General features: G+C 37.2%; 2 protein-coding genes across 6 annotated transcripts in view; one reads left to right on the forward strand and one right to left on the reverse strand.

Annotated features, from left to right (window-relative positions):
• Positions 1–1,882: 1,882 nt before the first annotated feature.
• The window catches only part of LOC116300770 (galanin receptor type 1), a 42,920-nt gene continuing 19,356 nt past the window's right edge, over positions 1,883–25,446 (reverse strand). Inside the window, exons 2-3 of one of the 3 annotated variants that reach the window (XM_031709703.2) lie at positions 23,515–23,642; positions 1,883–5,083 (exon numbers count right to left, since the gene is read on the reverse strand). In XM_031709703.2, coding sequence (XP_031565563.2) covers positions 3,918–5,083; positions 23,515–23,533 — 1,185 coding nt within the window. In that variant the 5' untranslated portion in view covers positions 23,534–23,642 and the 3' untranslated portion in view covers positions 1,883–3,917. Of the gene's footprint in view, positions 5,084–7,827; positions 8,311–23,514; positions 23,643–25,446 lie in introns of those variants that run through there. The other 2 variants (XM_031709702.2, XM_089031090.1) reach the window with 2 other exon arrangements.
• The window catches only part of LOC116300769 (substance-K receptor), a 66,434-nt gene continuing 52,227 nt past the window's right edge, over positions 11,240–25,446 (forward strand). For 2 of the 3 annotated variants that reach the window (XM_031709695.2, XM_031709697.2), the window contains exons 1-3: positions 11,240–11,313; positions 11,415–11,474; positions 24,082–24,178. The gene's annotated coding sequence lies outside the window, so the exon portion shown is untranslated. Of the gene's footprint in view, positions 11,314–11,414; positions 11,475–23,585; positions 23,704–24,081; positions 24,179–25,446 lie in introns of those variants that run through there. The other variant, XM_031709698.2, reaches the window with a different exon arrangement.

Raw genomic sequence — 25,446 nt, forward strand, 5'->3', positions numbered from 1 at the left:
TGGATGGAAGGAAGGAAGGAAGAAAGGAAGGTGAAGAAATCAAAATCGACGAAAATCAAGAAATAAAAGAACTCGAAAATAAATAAAAAACGAGTAAACGAAGGATTGAAAATATTCTCTGAAATGATGAAAGATAAATGGAAAACGAGTGAACGAAGGATTAAGCCATAAACGGGAATGAAAAGGGAAAGTTAAAGGGAAAAAAAAAGTGATCAGAACAAAATACAATTCACTCGCCGGAAGACATTAAATTTCTCGAGGGAAAAAAAAAAAAGACACCTAAAAGGATATTTACAAAGTGATCAGAACAAAATACAATTCACTCGCCGGAAGACATTAAATTTCTCGAGGAAAAAAAAAAAAAGACACCTAAAAGGATATTTACAAAGTGATCAGAACAAAATACAATTCACTCGCCGGAAGACATTACATTTCTCGAGGGAAAAAAAACTGAAGAAAACTAAGAAAAGAAAGAAAAATAGAATGCAAAACGAAAGAAAGAAAACCGATAAAGGAATGAAAGAAATATGGGCTCCAGGACGAGAGCTGTAAGCAAATATCAGCGTATTTTTTCGAAAGTGATGTATCTTTTGCATGACAGCTGCACATACTCCTTATCACCGGCGATGCGATACCATCATAATATAAATCACTTATTTTGAAATTCTGAAATATTGTTCACATGTCGTAGTTACGGCTAAACTTGTCGACTCGACTCTGTTTCTCTGTATTCGTACTTTTTGAGTCATTAAACTGAGTGCTTTTTCTAGCTTTTTCCAGCTGCGAAAATTTCACGGAGGCGTTACAAAAGTTACCACGCGAAGAGAGCTTATCAGAGCTCATCGTTAATTTGTAGGTATCACGAGAAAGATAGCAAAGGAACAGGTGGCCTGCTTTGGCATATCTAGGTTGGAATGCGTGAGGAGAGAGGAGAGGTGAGAGAGGAGAGGTGAGAGAGCTAGGATCTGCGCCTTCACATCATGAGAGAAAAGGAAAGAGAGGTGAAGAGAAGAGAGGGGAAGAGAAGAGAAGAGAGGAGAGGAGAGGAGAGGAGAGGCCGAGGACGGGAGGAGGATGAGGAGAGGAGGGAGAGGAGAGAGAGGACGAGGAGAGGAGAGGAGAGGAGAGGGAGGCTGTTCTCTTCTCTTGGCTCCTCCAGCCTCTCCTCCCTCTCCCCTCCTCCTTCCCTCCTCTTTCCCCTCCTCTCCTCTCCTCCCTCCCTCTCCCTCTCCCGCTCCTCGCCCCTTCCCTCTCCCTCCCCCCCCCCTCTCCCTCCCCGCCCCTCCCTCCTCCCTCTCCCTCCCTCCCTCTCCCTCCTCTCCTCTCCTCTCCTCTCCTCTCTCTCTCCCTCCTCCTCTCCCTCCTCCCTCCCCCCCCCTTCCAGACTGGAAGAGAAAAGAAGAGAAGAGAGCTAGGTTCTCACACCTGCGTCTTCACATCAGTTTGATAAACACTTAAGTTATAAACTGACTGCCGGGCCGTCAGCTCATACTGCTAAGCCTTGAATAATTACTCTCAAAAGGACCCCTTGCTGTTAGGGGCCACGTGACTTGATTTTGCAATGGCCATATTATCGATATTAGTTAGGTCGTCGTAATCTATTTGCATTAAGGTATGATTTCAATCAGTTATGACATTATCTCGTATATCGCGCTCTGATGACGAATAATTGTTTTTAATCAATCAGCTGAATGAAGCTCATGAATCTCATCACTATCAACCAGAGAGTATTCTATTGCTCGGTAGCATTCAGCCGAATGAATCTCATGAATCTCATTACCAGCCTACAATGACAGGCAAGCACTGCCCTTCATGCGCTTCAGCTGAATGAATCTCGTTACCAACGATGACTAAGTTTTCAGTGAATTGAATGGAAATCGTGTTATATTTTGATGTTTTTATTTCACTTTCTCAACTACGTTATAAGTTACATTGTAATTCTAGAAGCCACAATTCAAGTTATATTCTGTGACCCTGCCGTTAGGCATTAACTGGAACATTTTATAAGGTTATTAGACTGTCTAGCAACTACTGAGCCGATCTCTAACCCATTAGTTATTACAGCGAAGCGAGAGGAAGACTTACTTTGTGAAAGTCTCTAGTTATCGGTTTATCTAAAGAACTTGGAGTGTCTACCATCAGATTTAATCCGAAAAATCCGGAAATTCCGGCTGGAAAGCATTTGGTATATGTTATTACTATTCCGTATAAGTTACAAAAAACTCGGTCTTCCGGTAGACGCGTGTACCATTTATCGAAAGTCAAAATTTCCCGCTTTTTTCTTACTAATCCAACCAGATGGGTTGGTTTAATGAGGTTTTCCCGCTCTTTTCTGTTCATCCTGTTCTTCAGGTAGACGCGTGTTCCATTTATCGGAAGTCAAAGTTTCCCGCTCTTATTTTACTATCCCAACCTGATTAAATGGTAAGCACCACTGTATTCTAGTGCAGTTTTCGTATGACCGTGAAAAGTTCACGGCACGAACACGGTCGTGACACAGCAAGGGATACGCCAGACAAATCACATTGCACGATAATTTACTCTCCATCTAATCAAATACCCGGAACATGGCATAAACACGGCGCGGACACGGACACGCCAAGATCACGGCAATGCCAGACCAATCATGTTTCGCGTAAAAAAGAAAAAGCCAATTCAAATTCTAGAAAGTATCACGGTCACGGCACGGCACGCTTACAGCAGAGCTTTTCACAGTCATACGAAAACTGCTCTAATATATCTAATACTACTCAGTTCATTTGATTTTATATATTTTTCGTTTATGAGTTGTTTCTCTTTTGAGAGAATTTCTCCTATTCTTTATGATTCGCCTATATTTTTTTCCGCAGTCAACTTATTTTCAAATTATTCAAGCTTTAAGATTAATGTTTTTGGAAGCGAGTCCATATTCAAATTTATACTTATAGACAGACCTCTCTATTACGGACACTTTCTTTGGTCCTGGGTGCACTTATTTACTTATAGACAGACCTCTCTATTACGGACACTCCCTTTTGTCCTGGGTGCACTTATTTACTTATAGACAGACCTCTCTATTACGGACACTTCCTTTGGTCCTGGGTGCACTTATTTACTTATAGACAGACCTCTCTATTACGGACACTTTCTTTTGTCCTGGGTGCACTTATTTACTTATAGACAGACCTCTCTATTACGGACACTTCCTTTGGTCCTGGGTGCACTTATTTACTTATAGACAGACCTCTCTATTACGGACACCTCTCTATTACGGACACTTTCTTTAGTCCTGGGTGCACTTATTTACTTATAGACAGACCTCTCTATTACGGACACTTTCTTTGGTCCTAGCTACACTGACTAGATTTAGTTATGCATATACCTATGACACTTGGCTCCTTTCCTTCGGTGTCCGTACCAGGGAGAGTTGAAACTTGAACGATTGACTTCAACGTCGTTTCCCAATTGTTTGTTGAGCATTAGCAAAAAGGGTCATATAAGGCTGCGTCTCATTGTAGACCATAGGCCTTCGTTTTGGTGGAGATTATGACTTAGAATTGATGATATCAGAGGAGTTTATTCCAAAAGAGGCGCTTTCCTGCCATTTTGCTCAACATCAGCGAAGGGCGGCCTCCATTTGGGTTGAGCTTGTGTGAATACCAAACGACCTCTGGAGATGTTCTTCGAAAACAAATTTAATATATTGAACATAAGCTTTTACGATGATAGTTATGTCTAGACCCTCTAAATACTTTTTGCAACGTTTTTAGGTTGATATAATTGGTCGTGCCGCCAATTCTACACTGCTTTACATTGCACAGTCTTGTGCTATGGTTTGAATTAACTACGTCCTCATTTGATAGATGCTTTGCATCTTCTGTTTAATCCTCCAGCATAAGGCTTTTCCTATTATGGGAATAATGCCGTCAGCCATCGCTTTAAAGACTAGTCATTCTCTCAGATACAACCACCAAGCTCTTTCTCTTGTCGATCCCACCAGCATCTTCATCGCAGCTAGCAGTTCGTATCTTTGCGTATGCTTTCGCGAACGAAACCCGAAACCTCTGCGACATCTGTCTTGCGAACGTGTCCTCTTCTTGTTCTTCTTTGAACGTTAGACGTTTGACCCTCCTCGATCCCTGGGTTGTTAGGTACGTGCCTTGTGAGTTCAGACTGTCGAAACTGCTCAAATGCAAAGCCTTGAGGAATGCTCTACGAAATGTTTTGTTAAAGATAACATAGAGGCATGGATTCACTGCACTGTTAGCATGCCCCAGCCAGAAGCCTCCCAAGATCAAGAAGGTGTGTAGACACTGATAGGTCTTGATGTCGAAGTAGATGTAATAGTGAAGGATGTGTAGTGGCAACCAACAGATGGCAAATGAGATCGTTACTGTAATCAACATTTGGACCACTCGTTTCTTCTTCTTCTCAATCTGCTGGTCACCTCCTTCCATTTTCTGTTTGTGTAATTTGTGACAAATAATGGAGTAAAGAATCCCCATTAAGAGAAGAGGGATTGCATAGAGGAAGACGAACAAGCAAATGGCAAAAATCACTGGAAACTCCTGCGGAAGGAAATCCGAAAATTTTGGGTAGCATCGGAACCCCCCATAAATATAATCGACCCTATATAGCCGTAAGTAAAAACCGAACATTCCAAAAGAAAGCACCCAAATTAGAACTAAAACAAGCTTCGAGGATCCAAGAGTTAGTGTTTTTTCCCAAACATAGACGATTGATATGAATCTATCTAAAGTCATGGTAATTAGAGTGAAGATGGAAGCGCCGATGGACGCAGCCAGGGAGAAGTGAACCGTTCGACAGAGGACATCACCGAACACCCCTTCGAACCAGAGATTCTTTATGAACAAGTAAGCCATAGAGTAAGGCATTGTGAAAATCGTGACGAGCAGATCTGCAATGGCCATGTTGACTATCAAGTAGTTGAGAGCATTTCGTAGACTTTGATGTCGGTATACTACGAACAGAACCAGGGAGTTGCCAAGGAGCGCTACGGGGAAGATGATGGCATACCCTATGGTTAGGACGACTTGCGTTGTGGTGTCAAAGGTCTGAATGCACCGAGGAGCCGTCATGTTAGCTGTGGAAGGAAAAATATGTTCATTAATAGTTAATTGACATGAAACCATGGTAACAATGATGCAGGATAGATAGGGCAATCGTCATGGCAACCATGGTATGAATGGACAACTGTGATAAAAATGAGAAAACGAAGATAATGTTGATGATAATCACCTTGGAAACCATGATGTTAGATGATGATGATGATGGTGATGATGATGGTGATGACGATGATGGTCATGATGATGATGATAATGACGACGATGATGATAGATGATAATGATGATGATGACAATGATGATGATGGTTATGATGATGATGGTGATGATGATGGTGATGATGATGGTGATGACGATGATGATGGTCATGATGATGTTGATGATGATAATGATGACAGTGATGATGCTCGTGATGATGATGACTATGGCATCTCGGAAGAAATGTTACATATGAGATGATGGTAACAATGAACACCATGGAAACTGTGGTGCAACTTTGGTTCACATGAATTGATTATGATGACGATCATAACTATAGTAACTCCAAAAAACAAGCTAGCTACAGCCGGTACACAAGATGATTATGAAGACGATTATTAACGTGGACATTATACTAAAGAATGAAATGATAAGTTTACTGTAACGATGATCACAATGGAAATCTTGATTATCATATATTAGAGTCGCTCAGTGGCAACTTAGGCCTAGGGCAAACGTCGAACTTTCCATGCACCGAACTTAATTACATCAAAGAATGCCGCCTCATTATCACCTGATATCCATTGTTTTTAATGAGTTCGGTGCATGGAAAGTTCGACGTTTGCCCTAGGCCTTAGTTAAATTTGTATAATTTTGTTCAGGACAAAAAAGCCAGCGCGGGCGTCCTGTATTTTCATGCGATTCAGCTTTTCAAATGTCCTCAATTGCATTCTTATTTTCGGAAACATATCGTTTATTCTATTAAATAGTTGTCTTTCTTCCTTTCATTTTTAGTAGTTTTCGCGTTTATTAGTGTTTTGATGGGAAATAATGAACAAAGATTAAGGGGCGATTCCACGTGAAATTATCGCTTGTGTCCTTCATCTCAAATGTGTATGCGAATACGTGACTGACGCGTCTAACAGGTTTTTCCTGCCAAAATTTTCTCATCACGTGAAGCCTTATACTTCTCCTTTTTTGTATTCAAACCGAACCCTGAAACCAAGATTAATTCGTCAAAAAAATCCAGAGAAAAAATAAGTATTTAAAAAGTTTTCTTAGGGATTTTAGATTGGCCCCACTTGCCGTTATTCGTGCTAAACCGTGCTTTGGACCTGAAGTCGATATTTAAGTCTTATAGCGTTGACTTATGAGAAAGATAATGAAAGCTTAGCGGATAATTCTGGCTAAAATGAACTCGAAGAATCCCTTCTAGATAATGCTGTAAGAAATAAAATAGGTCTCTGTGGGAAGTGTTTGGAGTTTGCGTTGGATTCGGCGCATGTGGGGCTCGTTGTAAAGGCTGGGTCTAACTAGGAAAATAGATTTTAATGTATACATATTTTAACATCTTCATATGATAAAATAATTAAAATTATTTTACCACATATTTTTAGTGTTTAATTGTAATTTGTAAAGCGCCATTGGACAGAAATGGAAATGGCGCTATGTGAGAATAAAGTTATTATTATTATTATTATTATCGAGTTTGAGGGAAGAGAATATAGCCTAGCTGGTTTTCCTGAAGTACTTGGCTAACATCACGATCACCTTTTAGAACAAGAAATTATAAAGAAATATAACGAGGTTTAAACCTTGAAGCCGGGTCGCAACCTTGAAGCCGGGTCGCTAATTCCCGAAATTAAGGCCTTTTTGAAGTCAAGAGGGATTACTTGAACGCTCACGCAATAAGACTAGCACGAATTAGTTAATATATTTGGATAGAAAATTCATCTTTTTTTAATAAAAGATTCGAATTCAGAATGGATGATGGGCGAAAAATTTATAATTTACATGCAATGAAGTGGTAGCCCTATGATTATGTGAATATATATTGAAGTAGAAAATACAAAATACTGTATAACTGAGGAAAAGCGAGATTCAACTGATTGAGTATTTTGAATTTATTATGAATTTCTTAATAGGAAATTTTTTTTAACATCTTTAAACAAGTTTTTGATATGCTAGATTCGATATCCTGGGGTGACACAAAGAAGCGGAATTTAATGAATACGTAACAGAAACTGATGAGGAAACAACTCAACAGGATGCAATATGATGACGGTTGTAGGAAAATTACGCCGATATATTTGATTTCTATAGTTGTCGAAGGCTCGTGGACATACGTTATAGAGATTATAATTTATTGACTTATCGTTGGAAAAGAAAGAAAGAATGAGAGAAAGAACGAGGAATAATGTAAGTAAGCAAGTAAGCAAGAATGACAAAATGAAGGTTTTTAAAAAAAAGCAAGAGCCGAGTAGGAAGAAAGAAACGAAAGGACGAAGAAAAGTACATGAGAAAAAGAAAATGAAGAAAAGAGAAGAGAATGATGGCAAGGAAATGCAAGAGGAAAAAAGGACGAAAGAATAAAAAAACGTACGCATAAGTATGTATTATGAGTAAAAATGAAGTCAATGCAAATGAATGACAACATGAGTAAAAATAGTCGAGATTTTTGAATTAAGTATAACTTAAAAGTCTATCAGATGTTACACCATCACTACATCCCTAATCAAAGAAATCTTCTGACTTTATAGCAAACACAAGTTCAGTAAAGTCTTACTTGTAACGTTGTTAGAAGAGGAATTCATCGAACTTTGCGGGTTACTGATGGAGCTTCGGTATTAATCTACATAGTAGATAGCCATTTTCTTGTTGCTTCAAAGATGGCCACCTACTCGACCAAGCTGAATTTTAGAATCTTTAGATGTTTGCGATTTTCGACTTATCTGTGATCTCTTTTTTCCAAATTACGAAGAATACAGCAAGAAACGGGTCTTTACGTCAGAACTGAGCCCTGAATCTTGAGAATCGTGGTAGCTGTCTATATATTTATCCAATAGTAATAGGCATCAAAAACATTCAAATCCGTCCACGTTTCATGGAGTAATGTTTTTCATAATTTGTGCATTAAACAAACCATTTCAACTCTAAAATACGCGAATTCTCTTGTGATAAGAGAAAATAATAATCCTAAAGGACTGCTCACAACGAAGATGAATAACTGAACTATATATAAATATGCTCGGTTGCTAACACAGGCCCTCGAAACCTATTCTAAGGATAATTTTTGCGAAATTAATCCACTTGAATCGAAGGTAATTCTAATCGTTATCGGTTTATGGAATTTCCTAAATCCAAGGACTTATCTTAGGTTAGATATTTCTCTGCGGAAGGCTCCACTTAAGCTGTTACTCCTTGAACAAAACGCTTTGACCCTTCATTTTTACCTGAGTATTTTTATGCGTCGCAAAAATTTTGTGAATTTAGTTTGTGTTACGATCTTTTGCAACTTGTTCTGTTTGGTGATAGAGGCGAATGGCGTGAGGATTTGTTAGCAAGAGAAGTGTGATGTTATGTAGGTGTATTTGGTAAAAGTGGTGGTCGGGACGTTTTATTTGAAAAGGACTTGATCAACTAAGAAGGTTTATTTGGCAATTGGCCATTTTGAAAAGAAGCAAGAGACCGGGGCAAAATTTGAATTTTCATCTAATTGGACATTTATGGCGTCATTTACTACCACTACCACTTGCGCACTTTCTTTTGTTCAAAATTAATTATTCTTACTATTCTCAAATTTAAATAAAAAAGGAAAATTCACCTTAACAAATAGACATCAGCTTTATGTGTCTGTCCTCTTATTGACGATAAATTGCATCACATTGTCAAAGTAGTGTGGATCCACGAGGCGTAGCCGAGACGTGATGTGATGACGAAATTTATTGTCAATAAGAGGACAGACACATAAAAAACTGATGTCTATTTGTTTTTTACGATAACAAAAACGATAAAAACTTCTCATTTTTAGCGATCAAAACAACCAACGGAAAGAGTGCGCCCTCGTTGACGTCAGCTTTATCTGTTTGTCCTCTCATTGATGATAAAAAATAACCAATCAGCGTGCAAGAAATTTGTAAGTTATTGTGAAAAAAGGATTTTATTAGTGGCAGTAAAATGGCACCATCATGTAAACGTCCTATTGGCAAAAAGTTTTTTTATGCAATGTACTCTTCTCAAAAGCATAGTATATCTAAAAAAAATATACGAAGCTTTCGCTGTTGTATCACAGCGTGGGACAATCACAACAGAGCTAGGCTCCAAACTAAGTGAAAGCCCAAAGATCGAATTAGAATTTAGAAGTTGATTTTTGAGGAGGGAGGAAAACCGGAGAACCCGGAGAAATAGACCCTCGAAGCACAAATCTACTCACATACGACATCGAGATCGCCAGGACTCGAACTCGGGCCGTATTGGTGAGAGGCGGCGCATTAGCAGTGAACGCCACCGGTGCTTCCCTTAGATGCTAGGCTAACTTGAAAATAGGAAAGAAATGAGACTTTTTCTCGATGTCATTTATGGCATTTCTTTTGTGTTTACAAGTTAGCCTCGCATTCAAAATAATTTTAAAAGAGTGCATTTTACTTAGCCATTTTTGACGCCCCATGATCAACCCTTTTTCCGAAAACCTTGATCCCCACGAATGTTTTTAATATCCGATTTTCACCCACAGATTTTCATCCTCCCTTCCACATCCTCCACACTTCTAGTTATGATCGGATCACCTTGACTAAGAATTAAGAGGCGCCATCAATTCTTCGACAAATGCATTCAAATTATCTTCGCGTTGGTAGAAGACACTAACAACTCATTTGACTTAAATGCTTTAAAATAATTGTTTTTCGTTTAGATTATTTAGAACCAAGAAAGATAAGTGAAAAACGCAAACTATATCACAATCGCCCGACTAGGCAAGTTCACCAGAGATTAATTAGGCTTATTTTAAATGTGTCAAGTCAATCTGAAATTAGATTTCTTTTTAGATATTCTATCGCCCTATTTACCTCATGAAAGATAAACTCATTATGTATTAACGCCCAGTAAGGATGGAATAGCAAAGTAGCAGAGCTTTGAATAGAATGATATAAATACGGTGTCTGATACTTGCTGGGTTCCTACGGGGTATTCTTGCGATACAGTGTCACCCTCAGTGTCACCCCCTCTGTCCTGTTATTAAGCCTTTTGCAACAATGAATGAATGGATGGATGGATGGATGGATGGATGGATGGATGGATGGATGGATGGATGGATGGATGGATGGGTGGGTGGGTGGGTGGGTGGATGGATGGATGGATGAATGAATGACCTTTGTTTAGTAAGATAGAGGGAGAGCAACAGAGAGAGAGAGAGAGAGAGAGAGAGAACAGAAATAGAACAAATGAGGTAATGAAAAAGAGAGAGACTCGATTTTTGCGGGTTAAATTTGCGTTTTTTCTTCAAACATCGCAAATTTAACCCGTATACGTAAAATTACTTTTGTCAACAAGCCTCCATATAAACCCAAGTTATCAGACATGATATTGATCAGAGTATGACACAGAACATTTCAGACACTAGACTTGTAGTCTAGGGGCTTTTATCTAAAAAAATAATTGCAAGATCACGAATGGTACAACATGTTTTGATTGGCTTAGACGGGATAACCATTTCAAAGTTAATTTCCGGCATCAAGACTAATATAATTGGATGGTGTAAGTTTTTTCGAATTTTGATAGGCTTAGAGCAGTTTCTTGACGTCATTTTTGGTCCTCCTCGAGGTCTCTCCACAAGTATCCGGATAGTTTTGAAAGCGGATTTTTTTTCTTCATTGATTCTTGCCTACGTAGCGCCGCTGCACAGGTTACGGCATAGCCTTCCGTCCACACATGTCTGGTAAGCACGATTTGAAAACGCTACGTGTGGAAGCGATTGTTTTTGAAAAGAGGAATACAAAAAAAAAAAAAAAAAAAAAAAAAAAAAAAGAAAAAAAAGAAAAAAACCGTTTTTAAGAATATCCTCGGGATACACATGTAAACGTGGCCTTAAAAAGGCGCCAAAATTGTTATCACGTGATGCGCATGTATATCGCATGCGCAGTTAACTTGACTACTCGGGTTAACGAGTGTTAATAAAGTTGATATGATCAAAGAAAGAGAGTCAAGATCATTAGATAACTCAAACAAACTCTCCATAAAGAATAAAATTGGCAGTTGTTTACAAATATATGGAAAGGTCGAGTTGATTTTACGAACTAAAGTTTCTATTTCACATCACTCTACATGAAGATCAAGCGTTAGGATATTATTTTAACATCACTTGTTATTTTATTCTAGGAATGGTTTTTCGCCTGCTCCACACAGTCCAAAAGTATTTGAAAGCTTGAAAATCTTAAAGTAAGTAAGAAACGGTTTTTGAGAGCTTGTTTTGGCTCAATTCAGGCTAAATTTTCATCTTCAGCTAAGATTATAATGGCAGACTCCTCAACATTATAATACTCATATTGTATAAGTTGTGCAGATTTGTGTGCTGATTGGAAACGATTTTGCACAAGGCATTTTCAAAATGACATCTTCAAGGGACAACCGAAAGAGTTTTCAAAAACAGAAACCATTTTAATCGGAAATTCGACGGATTTCGAGTTGAAAAAGACGTTGAAATCGTGGTTGATAGTTTTCCCTGTGTGTTTGCACTTGCCTAACTTGAAGCCATATTTTTGAAACAGCTACAGGAATCTTCAAAAATATATGGTTTTAAACTAGCTTCTTCTAGTTTTAGTTTGTGTGTGTGTGTGTGCTAGGTAAATTATTAAAGTGCCTATGACCCCTAACTCAATATTTTCAGCATTGATTCTACATGAAGTAAATAGTCGAATGGTAAAATATTTTCATATGATTTGAGTGATGTATCTTGGAGATATCAAGGTTTATACTTCAAGTATGCTAATGAGTGTGATGTCATAGCAGGCATTATTAAATATACGAAAATTTACTAAGGAAGTAAAATATCCTGTATAAAACATAATTGTCTTACTCAAGGTTTATGGAAAGGTTATTGCAAATTTGTTTTCTCATAGTAATCAGTGTTTCGATTTAAAAATGATGACAAATAAACCCAAATGCCTACTATGACATCACACTCATTAGCATACTTGAAGTATAAACCTTGATATCTCCAAGACGCATCACTCAAATGATATGAAAATAATTCACCATTCGACTATTTACTTCACGTAGAATCAATGCTGAAAATATTGAATTAGGGGTCGTAGGCACTTTAAATTATGAGAAAAATTCAAATAAAAAAAAAAAAAAAAAGAATTATAGTTAATTGTGAATCTTTGTAGTGAACACTTAGACGCCCTGTTAATAGCAAACATGAACGAAAGATTGGTATGAACACGTTTTTTCGACTTATTATTTCCTGAACGTTCTATTGTTTCAAAGCTTCTAAAGTACAGCATTGAGTTAAAACACACCGCATAATCAAAATAAATATTATTTCCAATGGATTGCTGCTTTTCATTCATTCCCAAGAGAATGAAATAACAAAAGACACGGCGGCCATGTTGGATGATATAACAAGAGAGACTTATGACGAATCTTTTGTTAAATTCATCCAACATGGCGGCTGTGAAAACCATCAATACTCCAGTTTCGAGTTCTCTTTGCTCAGCTTTAGGCCACGTCCACACTATGCCGGATAAATTTGAATCCGAATTTTTATTTATTCGGTTAGGCCTACCGTCCACACTAGTCCGGGCGAATCCGGAACAATTCTTCACCGAAAACGAGTTTTTTCGAATACGGTCTCCAGAGTGGAACAATTTGAAAATGCCGGTTAGCCGTATTAGTGTGGACGGAGAACATTTCGTACTCGAATTTTTTCGAATACGATGACGTCATGATTGTCATGGTAACATGGCGGGAAGGCTAAAAATTCACCGCGGGCTCAATTTCAGCTTCGATGCACATGCTCAGATGTGCAATGAAGCGTTTTTGCCGCCTCTGATCAGACTAGTGTGGACGCGAAGCATTTTATCCGTTCTCATGTGTGGACGGAAAACGTTTTTTTCGGTTTCGGTGTGAAAGTTGCGGATTCAAATTTATCCGGCATAGTTTGGACGGGGCCTTAGTCTCGGTTGTTGCATTATAATATTCAGCTATTAAACCAAAACCCGTGGCATTTTAACAGACTCGTATTCCGTAGTACGTACATTCCTTACTATACAATGGACCTTAATAAACGAAAAGAACACATTTGTATACAATCGAGGCTGAGACTGAGTAAAGGCGAACTCGAAATTCTCTACTTTCACATCCCCATAATACTTTGCGTCTTTGGGGGGTAACCAGAGGGTAAAAACCCACTTATTTTGCTGAAGGCTGATCAGACAATTTTGTCAATACCTTGTTTGGTATCCAAAAATAAAATGAAGAAGTAAAAAACAGAAAAAGATAGAAGCTTGTAAGACCAAAACTCTTGATGATCTGTACACGCAAAAATAACTTGGAATAAACTGATAATCAGTATTGTACAGATAAAAGCAAGTATAGTATAAATTTAATTAAGAAACCTTTCAATTTGGGCCAGTTTTTTGATTGGTTACCCCCCAAAGACGCAAGGCATTATGGGGATGTGAAAGTAGGGAATAGGAGTATAGTCATAGCATTATTGAGGCTTAAGAGTTTCTAGCTTTAAGCTGACTTAAGCATTTAAAAAATTTCAAAGAAAGATAACTAAATTATCATAATGAACAGTATACCTTAAACCAAACTTCGACCAAGACTGATCGTCTAATTTGGTTTTAATATCTACGACGTAAAGACGCTTTATTTTAAAAGGGTTCAGATGATAAAGATAGGGTTTTGTTTATAGTTTTTTTCATACTGCAATCATTTGCAGACATTAAGGTGTCAAAATCAGTCGGGTGGGGGGTGGGTGGGGGGATTAGTATGGATTCATGTAAGTGTCTTTACTGCTTGCATAACTATTTAAGATGCGATGGAAAAAATTTCCCATAAAAATATGCTTCATTAACCCAAATCGCATCTTCACCAAGGATTCATTACTATGTAGCAGGATTCAAAACCAAGGTTAAGACAATGTTATGCAATGTATATATGTGTATTTAGACTGTCGTGTAAGGCGTACTGAGGCTAGAAATGCGCCATTATTACCGTCATCAATTTTTAGATTTACGCTCACGGCAAACGTTAAACCTCAGCTGACCAGTGAAAAATTATTTTAAATTAAGTAAAATTGAATATCAAAAAAAAACCAAGTAGTAGAAAAACAAAAAAACTATTTGTTTGTGGTGAGAAAGTTTGCTAGAGGTAAAGTAAAATACAGGAAAACGATGAAAACGGGGTAACGTTTGCCGTTTGCGGGGAGAAAAAAAGTTGATGTAAAACTCTAATCAATACACATGGGATAAAAAATAAACTTCAGAGCTTGGAATAATATAATGACGGCGCGTTTTTTTCCTGGTTACATTGTTTTTTCATTTTTGTTGACATTGTTCGTGACTGGAGTGAAATTGAAATTCGATCTTTAGAATGATAAGAAAGGATTGCTTGAAAAAAAGATTAAGTAATAGAAAATAATCGATAAGGCTTGGGAGTGATGTCTCAAGGGTAAGAAAACAAAATATTAAGGTGACTGCCTACTTTTGGAAAACGATTTAAACTTTTTTCAAAACTTCGATTTTCCGAATTGAAATTTAATGCTGATTCCAAATCTGGAAAGAAAAATTGGGTGTCCCGAGGTTGTTTTTGATATAATCAGCATTTAATGGAAGCCTACGCGCGAGCTTTTGGGGAAAACGTGCGCCATCGGAAGTGATTAGAAAAAAATTAAGATTCATAAGATAATAGTTATTTGCACACTATATGATTGCACGAATGAAGGGTAGTCAATCATCCTACAAAAATACTTTGATATTTTCGAAAAAGAGACAAAGAGATACATTGATTTGTCATATTTTGTACTTTCGGTGCTCTTAAAAAATCTCATAAAGTCCAACAAAAATCCCTACAAAAATCTATTTTTTCATGTATTACTGATATAAACTTTTTCTAAAATGTTGATATAACCTAGATTTTAAGAAGTTTTTTCGAATGGGCTATTAAAAAGTAGAGAGTCCCGTGCAAAATTTGAGGGTTTTGCCCTGCTGAAGCTCAAAACGCGAATGGTCCTTCAATAAAATCCTGTAGATTTTTCAGCAGATTTTGAGCACGCGCGCATCGTGGGCTCAAATCAAACGTTGTAAGTAGGCAGCCACCTTAAGAGCAAAGATAAGAAATTTGAAACATGAAGATGGTGATGATGATGGCAATAATGACGACGACGATGATGATGATGACTGAACCATATTGTTGCCAACGAAGTTTTGAGTTTGTTACGGAAGTGCGTCATTTCTTTTGTTCTAAACAGGGTTAGCCTCGTATCAGTGTTTAAATATTCACAAATACCAACGGTAAAGTAAAGAATGCACAACTTCAACAATACAAACACTTTGAAACTCGACGGACCTTGACAGGAACACGTAAATATTCTGCACAAACTCGAGGCTAACCCTGTGCAAATGAGTCTGTAATCAAGAAACAGCGGTAATTTGGAATTCGAAACGGGTCTATTTCTCAACTTTATTACTTCGTTGGCACATTCACATTCCCTTTTTAATAAGAACAAACGCTAGGTCTCGATACCATCCCGGTGCGGACACACGGTGCAACATTGCACACAAGAAATTTGAATCGGGGTGACACACATTGCAAAAATGTCACGCAGCATTCGCTTGTGACAGTCTGCTATGCTAAGAAAGTTGGGCAGCGGTTATAAATTTGTTGCAAGCTGATTGGCTTGAATTTTCAAAATGTTGCACGCAATGTTGCAGCCATGTTCATGCGATGAAATTTGTTACGCGCAATGTTACAAGAGTAGAGCGCGATTCAACTTAAGATTTGTTGCATGTAATGTTGCGTGCAACAAGTTTGGGGTAGAGACACGCTGCAACATTCCTGCACCGTGTGTCCGTACCTTTAGTGATAAGTATGACTAGTTTACTGACTTATCTAGAGTACTGCTCTTTACTTGTGTTTGAAGCTTTATTCAGTCAGTTTGACCTTTTATCTAAAAAAATCTATCAGTTTTCTTTGTAATCACAGAGTGGGACAATCACGAACGGAACCCTCAGATCCATGCTAGGTGAAAGCCCAAGATCGAATTGGAATTTAGAAGTTGGTTTTTGCGGAGGGAGGAAAACCGGAGAACCCGGAAAACCCTCTAAGCACAGGAGAGAACCAACAAACAACTCTACTCATGTATGATACCGAGCACGGCGGGGCTCGAACTCGGGTCGCATTGGTGAAAGACGACTATTCTATTGTGTTCTTTCGTTGTCATTTCACAATTACACACTAACTAGTGATATCTGTTTCAGGGGTTTATGAAAACCACTCTAATATTTTTTATCATTTCTTTACTGGAATCCACACAACGCCTTTGACCTAGTGCCCTTGAATACGAAAAGGGTAAACATTACAAATCTATTTGCCGTTCCGAAGTTGAGAAAAAAACTGGGTCGAGTTGCCATTGCAATGCATTGTGGGGCTGTCTTAGAGGACACTTACAAGATGGCGTCTATTCGGGGGGTAATCCACAACCTGCAGAACGAAGCCTGGGAGTGGATGAACAAACAATGACTGGTGAGATAAAACAAAGAACGCAGCTCACATGTAGAACAATACACATTGTCAATCATATTCCATGCTTTCTTTGTTTTTGTTATTTTGTCCAATCCCAAGCTTCGTTCTACCAGTGGACACCGACCCGTCTATTTCGCCCCCTAAGACAGCTGGCCCAAAATGCACTGCAATGTCAACTCGACCCAGTTCCCCACCACAGCCTTGGAATGCCTAATAAGGCAGCAAGCTAATGTAAAGAGCGCTTCAAAATGACGTATGTCAGGTATCAGAACAAAATAACTCTTCCGACCGCACAAAATATCCTAATTCATCAAACACAAATCTAATTAAAGTCCAATGTGCCAGATGTGTTGATTCCTTGCGCATTGATTGTTGACATTTCGATCAAAATCTTTTGACATTTGAATAAACTTTGAGAATTATTACGCTAGAATTGCCAGTGAATTGCGCTAGAAGCATCTCTCGATTTTCTCCTGAGAGCTTGGTCGGTCGTTAGGCGGAACCTTACGACAATTTGACTAACTGGATCTCTTAGGATTTAACACACTAGACTGCTGTTTTGGAGAAATATTTTACGCTAGAGAAAAAAGATATCGCCGAGAGATTTGTGAGTATATAGAATGAATTAGAAATGAAGTTTGAAAGGAAAAAGTTCAAGCAATACGAAGTTTAGCAGTGAAGTTTAATTTAGCTATTATAGAAATTTGAAAAGCGGATGAAAATTTATTTTGCATTTTTTTTAATGAAGCAATATGAGGCATATTCTGGAATGAAGCTTATTTTAGCCGTGGAAGGAATAATCGCTCGAAAAAAATAACCATGAAAGGAGCTATTTTTTTTAAAGTAAAACGAAATGTCAGTGTGCAGGTTCGTGCTACTCCTTGAAATCCTTGAAAACTCCTTGAATTGAAAATACGTTTTTAAGGGCGCTTGAAAAGCCCTTGAAAATAGATAAAACGCCAATACTTCTGGGATACTCCTTGAATTTAATGCAAACATAATGCTATTTCTAACTTTCTTTTTATAATATATAACGATTAAAATTGATTGAAGAGTTGCGTATATTTCGTAAATAGCCTAGCTGAATATCTGGATACTTCTGGTAAGAATGCGTATATTAAAGATCTATTTATCTAAGCTAGTGGCCCCGGCTGAATTAGCTGCACTGTAACATTGAATCAATGCTTAAACCACGTTCTAATACAAAAAACTTTGTCCTTGAAAATTGAACTTTTGTGCTTGAAAAGTGCTTATAAAGTCCTTGAATTTTGTAACGAAAATGTAGCACGAACCCAGAGTGTGAGACTTTAAAATTTGAAGTATAATGCATTAAATTTTTGGAATATGAATATGTTTATTGATTTAGATTTTGAAGGCTTTACTTGACATTGAAATGAAAAAAAATGCAAAAAGGAAGGAGTTATGAAATAAAGGGTGTCATAGCATTCCTAAGAAATAATGAATGAAATCAATTTAGATAAAATGCAATACGATAGCCTTTTTATATAAACAAATATATGGGCCCTGATAGGCTTATTGAACTAATAATATACTTGCCTTAAATTGAAGGTTAGAAATTTAAGTGTTGCGAAGAGCAAAAAGATGGGGAAAAGCCCAAAGGCACTAAATTTTTTTATCATAGAAAGATCGAGAGCTGAGCCTGGATTTGATAAAGAAAAGAAAAATAGGTAAGGGAGAGGAAGAGAGAGAAACTAGGGAAGACGAAAAGTCTGACCGATATAAGAGAAAAACAGAAGTACCGATAAATGTATTTAAAGCGCAACTAAGTCGATATAAGTTCGCCCCTGGGAGACACATGTAGATTAGGATGTTGATATTTATAGCAGCTTTACAGTAGAATATGCCCTGAGTCTACTTACAATATCTCATGTAAAGTAATCAAAAACTACTCTCAAGATACAATCTTAAATCAAGTGTATTAAATTCAAGATGTATTTCCTTTTTTAATCAAACACTCTCTCTTTTTTTTATCTATTCTTGTGTTCTATTTCATTGCTAGAGTAAAATCTATATTGCTTTTATAATACGTGACCTTATTAGCGCCACGTCGGCAATGGTTCGGCTGATGTTCGGTTCCACTTCGTGTTTTCGGTGGGGGGGGGGGGGGGGGAAATCGGTCACAATCGAAAAAGAAAAAATAAATTTCCTCTGAAAATGTGTTCCTTTGTGTTCCCGTTTAGTCACGTTCCGGCATTGGTTCGGCCTGATTCCGGCTAGCGTTCGTGTTCTCAGTAATTATATAAATAAATGGATTGTTGGCCATTATCGAAAAAAAAAATCCCTCAAAAGGGAAGTTTTTTTTAAGTGAAGTACAAATGTTTTTGTCTGTTGTAAATCAAAGGGGGAACATCGAACGAATTCCATAAGAATAAGTTACGGCCATAATTAAAACGATCCTTTGCTACAATATAAACCAGTTTCAAGTTCCAAATTACCGCTGTGTTTCTTGAATACAGACTCATTTGCTCAGGGCTAGCCTCGATTTTATGCAGAATATTCACGTGTTCCAGTCAAGGTCCGTCGAGTTTCAAAGGTTTTGTATTGTTGAACTTTGTGCATTCTTTACTTTACCGTTGGTATTATAATAGCCCACTTTCGAGATATGCTTAGCTTGTCACGCGACCTTGTCACGCACGGTAGGTTTTAGTACGAGGCTACGTGCCAAATTAAATTAATTTATTTCTACTGTCACGAATCACTGAGCATTAAGGTGGTGTATTCAGTCCTCGCGCTGCCAACTCACTCACGGCTATCTTTTTTCTTCTTTTCTTGCTTTTATCATTTTTTATCAACTACAAAAGTTTTATCTTGTCTGTTTCAGTAGGTTTATACAATTGTTGTAGTTGCTGTACTCTTTAAACTTACTTCTTCTACAGTCGGCGCCATTTTGTTGCGCGTCAAATCGGTGATGGACATGTTACACACATCGATTTGCTGAAAATTCGTCATCTTCTGTTGCGAGTTTTTGAAGCCAGATCAAAAACTTGCGACGTGTTGCAGAGTGAAAAATTGCGCGAAAAATTGTCCTCGGCGCTATGTTTACACGACAACGATCTTTCGTGTAGCAGTTTTGCGCAAAAAATCGGCGTTGCAAGTTGGTCCGTGTAACACCACCTTTATGCACGAAGCATCACATTGAAAAGCGAAGCATATCTCGTAAGTGGGATATTGTAGCTGGATATTGTGCTTTATCTGTCTATTAGCAATTTTCGAAACGAGCAAGGGACTGGGGTCTAGTTTTTCGAACTTATTAATTTTGGTTTTTTTTAGTGCAAGCGTTATTGTAGCGCAGTGTTTTTATGCTAATAACATTAGTCAGTACATGGCCAAACGTCATGAAACTTGGTGATTAAGTGTTTTGAAGTTGCTCTTCAATAGGATGTTTGCACGATGACGTCATTGACCTCAACTACCAGACTCCCTTGCACACATTCTTTTGTTCAGTTAATTAGCACCAATTATTACTATTCTCTTAAGGAAATACAAATGTAAATAAGAAAGAAAATTCGGGAAGCACCTTGGTAATGGGAGTCAATTGACGCCATCATGCAAACGTTCTATTAATGGGGTTATTTTCTTCGGTAAATTAATAACAGATATTATGGATGTATGCAAATGAAATGCAAATGAGACAACAAGCATTGTATCGACCCGATAGCCTCACTTGTATGATCCTTAAACAAAAGAATATGGCATTGCGGGCTCAGTTATAATAACAGCTATTTTTCAAACTAGAACCCAGTCCCTTGCTTGTTTTGAAGTTTATATATGAGGTTTTTCACTGTGACGTCACGCTATTGAAAAATTTGATATTTCGTTTCCTCAGAAAAAAGGAGTTTACAATAATATTGTTCATACAGATATTACTAAGACTGTTTCGTGAAGATTGTCCATATTCCAAAGACTGTATTAATTTTTTAATCTTACAGCTTTTACTTACAAATGTATTTTGCCTGCCAACTTATTGTTTGATAAAGGTACTTTTAGGAATACAATTTAATAAGAAAACTAGTTGTAAAAGACAACGTTTGGCTGTCATCTCGACAACATCATCAGGTCTAATGAAAACTGTAAACTGTACTATATGTAAATATAGCTAAAGTAAGTGTGTAAACTTATTGTTTATTCGTACATTTTCATGTTGAAAAAAATCATATCTTCAATAGTTTGCGTGCGTTCGTCAGGAAACGTCGCAGTTTTACTTATATCTGAATGACAACTTTGAATATCAACTCTTGTTTCGAATCAAACAAATTTCTCTACAGCTAGACGTCAGACGTCACATGAAAAACCTAAATAGTCGATGATTTAAAGTGCCTATGACACCTAAATCAATATTTTCAGCAGTTTGATTCTACATCAGTGAAGTGAATAGTTGAATGGTAAAATATCAGTTTCACATGGTTTGAGTGCATCTTGGAGATATCAAGGTTTATACTTATATATATGTTAATGAATGTGACATAGCAGGCATTTGAGTTTATTTGTCATCATTTTAAATCGAATCACTGATTGTTACGAGAAAACAAATTTGCAATAACCTTTCTATAAATTATGAGTAAGACGATGATGTCTTATACAGGATATTTTACTGCCCCAGAAATTATTTTAAAAAGCCTCCTATGACATCACACTTATTAACATATTGGAAATATAAACCTTGATATCTCTAAGATGCATCACTCAAATCACATTAAAATATTTAACCATTTGACTATTCACTTCATAATTGATATATAAAAATAAACTTTAGTCTTATTGACCAAAGCAGAAAGAAAAATATCGAACGTGATATTCATAGTAGCGTAGGAGGGCTAGCAGCTTCTATCTTATTCAATCTTTTATTTTTCTAAATTATCAGACGAAAATTTTTTCTTTTCTCTTTTATTTTCCCTCTCCATTAAGCCGTCTGTGCGGCTTTCCTTTTGAAGGTAAATTAAAAAAAAAAAAAAAAATTAACAGCTTTTTTAGGTCTAAAGATCCATTTCTGATTTTATGTAATAAGCAAATACGTTTAGCAATGCAATCAAACAACGATTGATTACTAAGAAACACGAAAGGAGATTATATTTCTATTTTTATTGCTGGAGACTATCTGTCGACTGTCTCCTCTGATAAGCAAGAAATCCATCGAGGGGGAGGGGATGGGGTGGTGTGGGCGGAGCTTATAATCGGGGTGGAGGGGGGGGGGGCTCATAAAAGGGAGCAAAAAACGTCTAAAATTCAACAACATTGTTCATGCGAAAATATCTTTAGAATCTTTAAATTGCGATTATGCTCATAAACTATAGTTTTAGCCGATTATTAATGTGGTACCGGGGTTGCATGACGATATTCGGTCAATGGAGAGGTCTTATAACCAGGAAGGAGGGCTTATAATTGAGATTCTAACAAGAGAATATGAACTAGTCAAATTTCTCGTGGATTCTACAGTATAATAAAAATGAGCATCTGTGAAGGTATATCAAGAATGTATATCATAATTTTAAAAAACGACAAGTTGTTTCATGTTAAACGTATTAGCCAATCATCGAGTATTTTCTGGAAGAGTTTTATGGCTTGGTAAACAAAGATCTTGATTATAGTATTCAAACCTTGGTAATCTAATGTGTATTCAAATGATCCCTTGGGGGATTTAAAAATCTATTTTAAAATCTCATCCTGTTTCTATTCATCCATTATCCATGCGTTCCAACGTATCCAATCCATCCAATCAATCCATGCAATCCATCCTTCCATCACTTTTATTCCATCCGTCCGTCCGTCTTTCCATCCATCCATGCATCCATCCATCCATCCATGCATCCATGCATCCATCCATGCATCCATGCATCCATGCATCCATGCATCCATGCATCCATGCATCCATGCATCCATGCATCCATGCATCCATGCATCCATGCATCCATGCATCCATGCATCCATGCATCCATGCATCCATGCATCCATGCATCCATGCATCCATCATCCATCCATCCATCCATCCATCCATCCATCCATCCATCCATCCATCCATCCATCCATCCATCCATCCATTCATTCATTCTTCGAAAAAAATCTTATAACAAAGACTTCATTACTTATAGCACGCGCTTCTTAATCATCAGAAAGATGCTTTAAATGAGTACTAGTATTAATAAGAACGCCCGTAATAAATCCTCGTAAATACGTGTGTTTCCTGCTGCGATTTTACATAAGGAATGGTGTTCCTACTGTGAAATCATAAACCGGTTCACGCACTGTCATTCACTCCTATAATCTAGCTCAGCTATCTTCAAAACAAATAACATCTAAACTAACCAGGTTCTATTTTGAACAAAACAAAGTTCTCAAAACAAAATTGTGAGATTTTATCAAGAAATTATTCCACACTTTGATCGAACCAAAGATAAAGCCCCAACAGATAAAACCTGATAGAAAAGCAAAGTTGTTGTTCAACGGTTTCTGAACCGAACTTAAAACGATAAACGTCAGAGGATCAAGAATTGAGAAAGATTAGAGAATTGCTTTAAACCAAGTTCACAAATGATATCATGGGAAATATAATTCATCCAATGAATTAAGGGTTATTTGTCACTCAGTCGCGAACATCAAGTCGATCCGTTTCCGCCTCAACCTCATCTGGAATTATCGAGGCGTGTTCAGATTAAAAGGGTTCATAATATAAGTACGGATTTAGAATGTATAGAGTTTAGAATCGGCTTACCTGGCGTTGAAGCGTTCATTTTCGATGTTTGAATTGACTGTCTTGCTGGCTTTGGTCCCTGAATGAATGACTGACACGCAGTGCCTCCTCAACTTCAATTTCGCCACTTTATCTGGACAGCTACAAGCCTATGAACGACAGATCAAAAGCCGAACTTTAGAAACGACCGACCAAGACGTAAACTTTATAGTAAGCATTCGCTGCCATACTTTGTTTTTTTGCTATTTTCATAGCTCTTAATTTAAATGACTTGAATTACAATCGCCTGTGGAGATAGTTTACTCCAAGAGAAGGCTCTCCACAGCGCTATTAAGTTTGGGATTCGTTATTTGATATGGATAGACAATTATCTCACTGTACTGATGCATAGCCGTCCGACGCTGACTTTTGCTTTATGCCGTATAAGTTTCAGTATATTTTACAGTTCAACTTTCAACTTTCCGAGGTAAAAAGAAGGATTTCACCGCTGTTGACAAAAAACTCAACAAATACATACATCATATATATAGTTTTTTTTTTTTTTTTTTTTGACAAGCTAATCTTATAAAAGTTCATTTTATTTGACAGAATTAACACCAGCTACGAATCAAGTACGAAAAGGAGTCGAAACCAAAGCGACAACCACAATCTTCTTTGCTTCCAACTTAATGTTCCAGATTTGAAGGTAAAAAACCACATGGATGTTTGTTCAGTGAAAAATGCGTATTGTCATAATAAAACTTAAGAAGTTTAATGTGGGTTTACAAGATAAGATGGGATTATCTGATAAGCACGGGCTGGATGGTTAGAGTTATATTTTGAACAATACTAAGTAAAATAGACTTTAGTTTTAAAACTGACTCAACTAATTGAAATAATACGAAAAATTTCAGAGAAAAAAATGATAAATAAACTTTGGTATTGGACGGTCAACTGCACAAAGAGAACAAATAATCGTATAATATGTAATTTTAATTCCCCCTGATATTTTTTTTGTCTGAATCTGACAGAGAATAAAAAAGAAACAGTGTACATATTCATACGAAAGAGTGAGATTTCTTTCTAGTTATCGGTCATATTTTTCTAAAGCCCTCAAGATTAAGTGTTTATACCAAAAAATAGCAGATGACAGGATGGATGTGTGTGAGTGTAAATGTTAATTCATTAGTTGGTAAAACTTGTTTTTTTCCTGTGGCCTTTAAGTTTAAGTCTCACTAATACCACCAAAGCCGCTAGATGGATCTGTAAGCTTCTTTGCTAAAATCAAAGCGTTAGATTATAAATTAGGTTATTAGAAGAGAATTATTTTCGTATTCAAGCAGTGAGCGCCAAAGACTATTTTCTTGAAGAAAGGCTGTTGTACAAGGCTAAAATCTTGTTATTCAGAAAGTTTAAATTGTTTGAAAGTGAAGATAACCGATGAAAGTGGAATCTAAGTGTTAACCCAAAGCAAAAATTTGAATCGAAAATGAGGTTTAGGCCTTCATTTGCTTATTTCCCATACATTTTCTATAAAAAAGCCTGACAAAGCTACATTCAAACACAAATGCAACAAAACATCTTTGTACATTTGAAAATACCGCTTCAAACAGGCATTTTATCATAGTACATCAGTTTCTAACCGTTAAAAAAGGTTTTGAGTGTTGAATGCACTAGGTATTAGCATTGCCCATAATGCAATATAGGTATTTACACTACCCATAATGCTTTACGGGTATTGAAACTTCCCATAATGCACCATGGTATTAACACTATCCAAAATGCACTTTAGGTATCGATGCTACCCATAATGCACTACACGCACTAACACTACCCACAATGCAATACGGGTATTAAGACTATAAATAATGTACTATGGTATTAACACTACCCATAATGCACAATGGCATTTCAACACAACCCAAATTTGCACTACGTGCAAATGTCCTATCATTTACGGTCATTTATCGACTC

Source organism: Actinia tenebrosa, unplaced genomic scaffold, assembly GCF_029948245.1.
Source record: "Actinia tenebrosa isolate PJP-AT-01 unplaced genomic scaffold, QUT_ActTen_1.0 PGA_scaffold16__25_contigs__length_10494907, whole genome shotgun sequence".
Classification (NCBI taxonomy): domain Eukaryota; kingdom Metazoa; phylum Cnidaria; class Anthozoa; order Actiniaria; family Actiniidae; genus Actinia; species Actinia tenebrosa.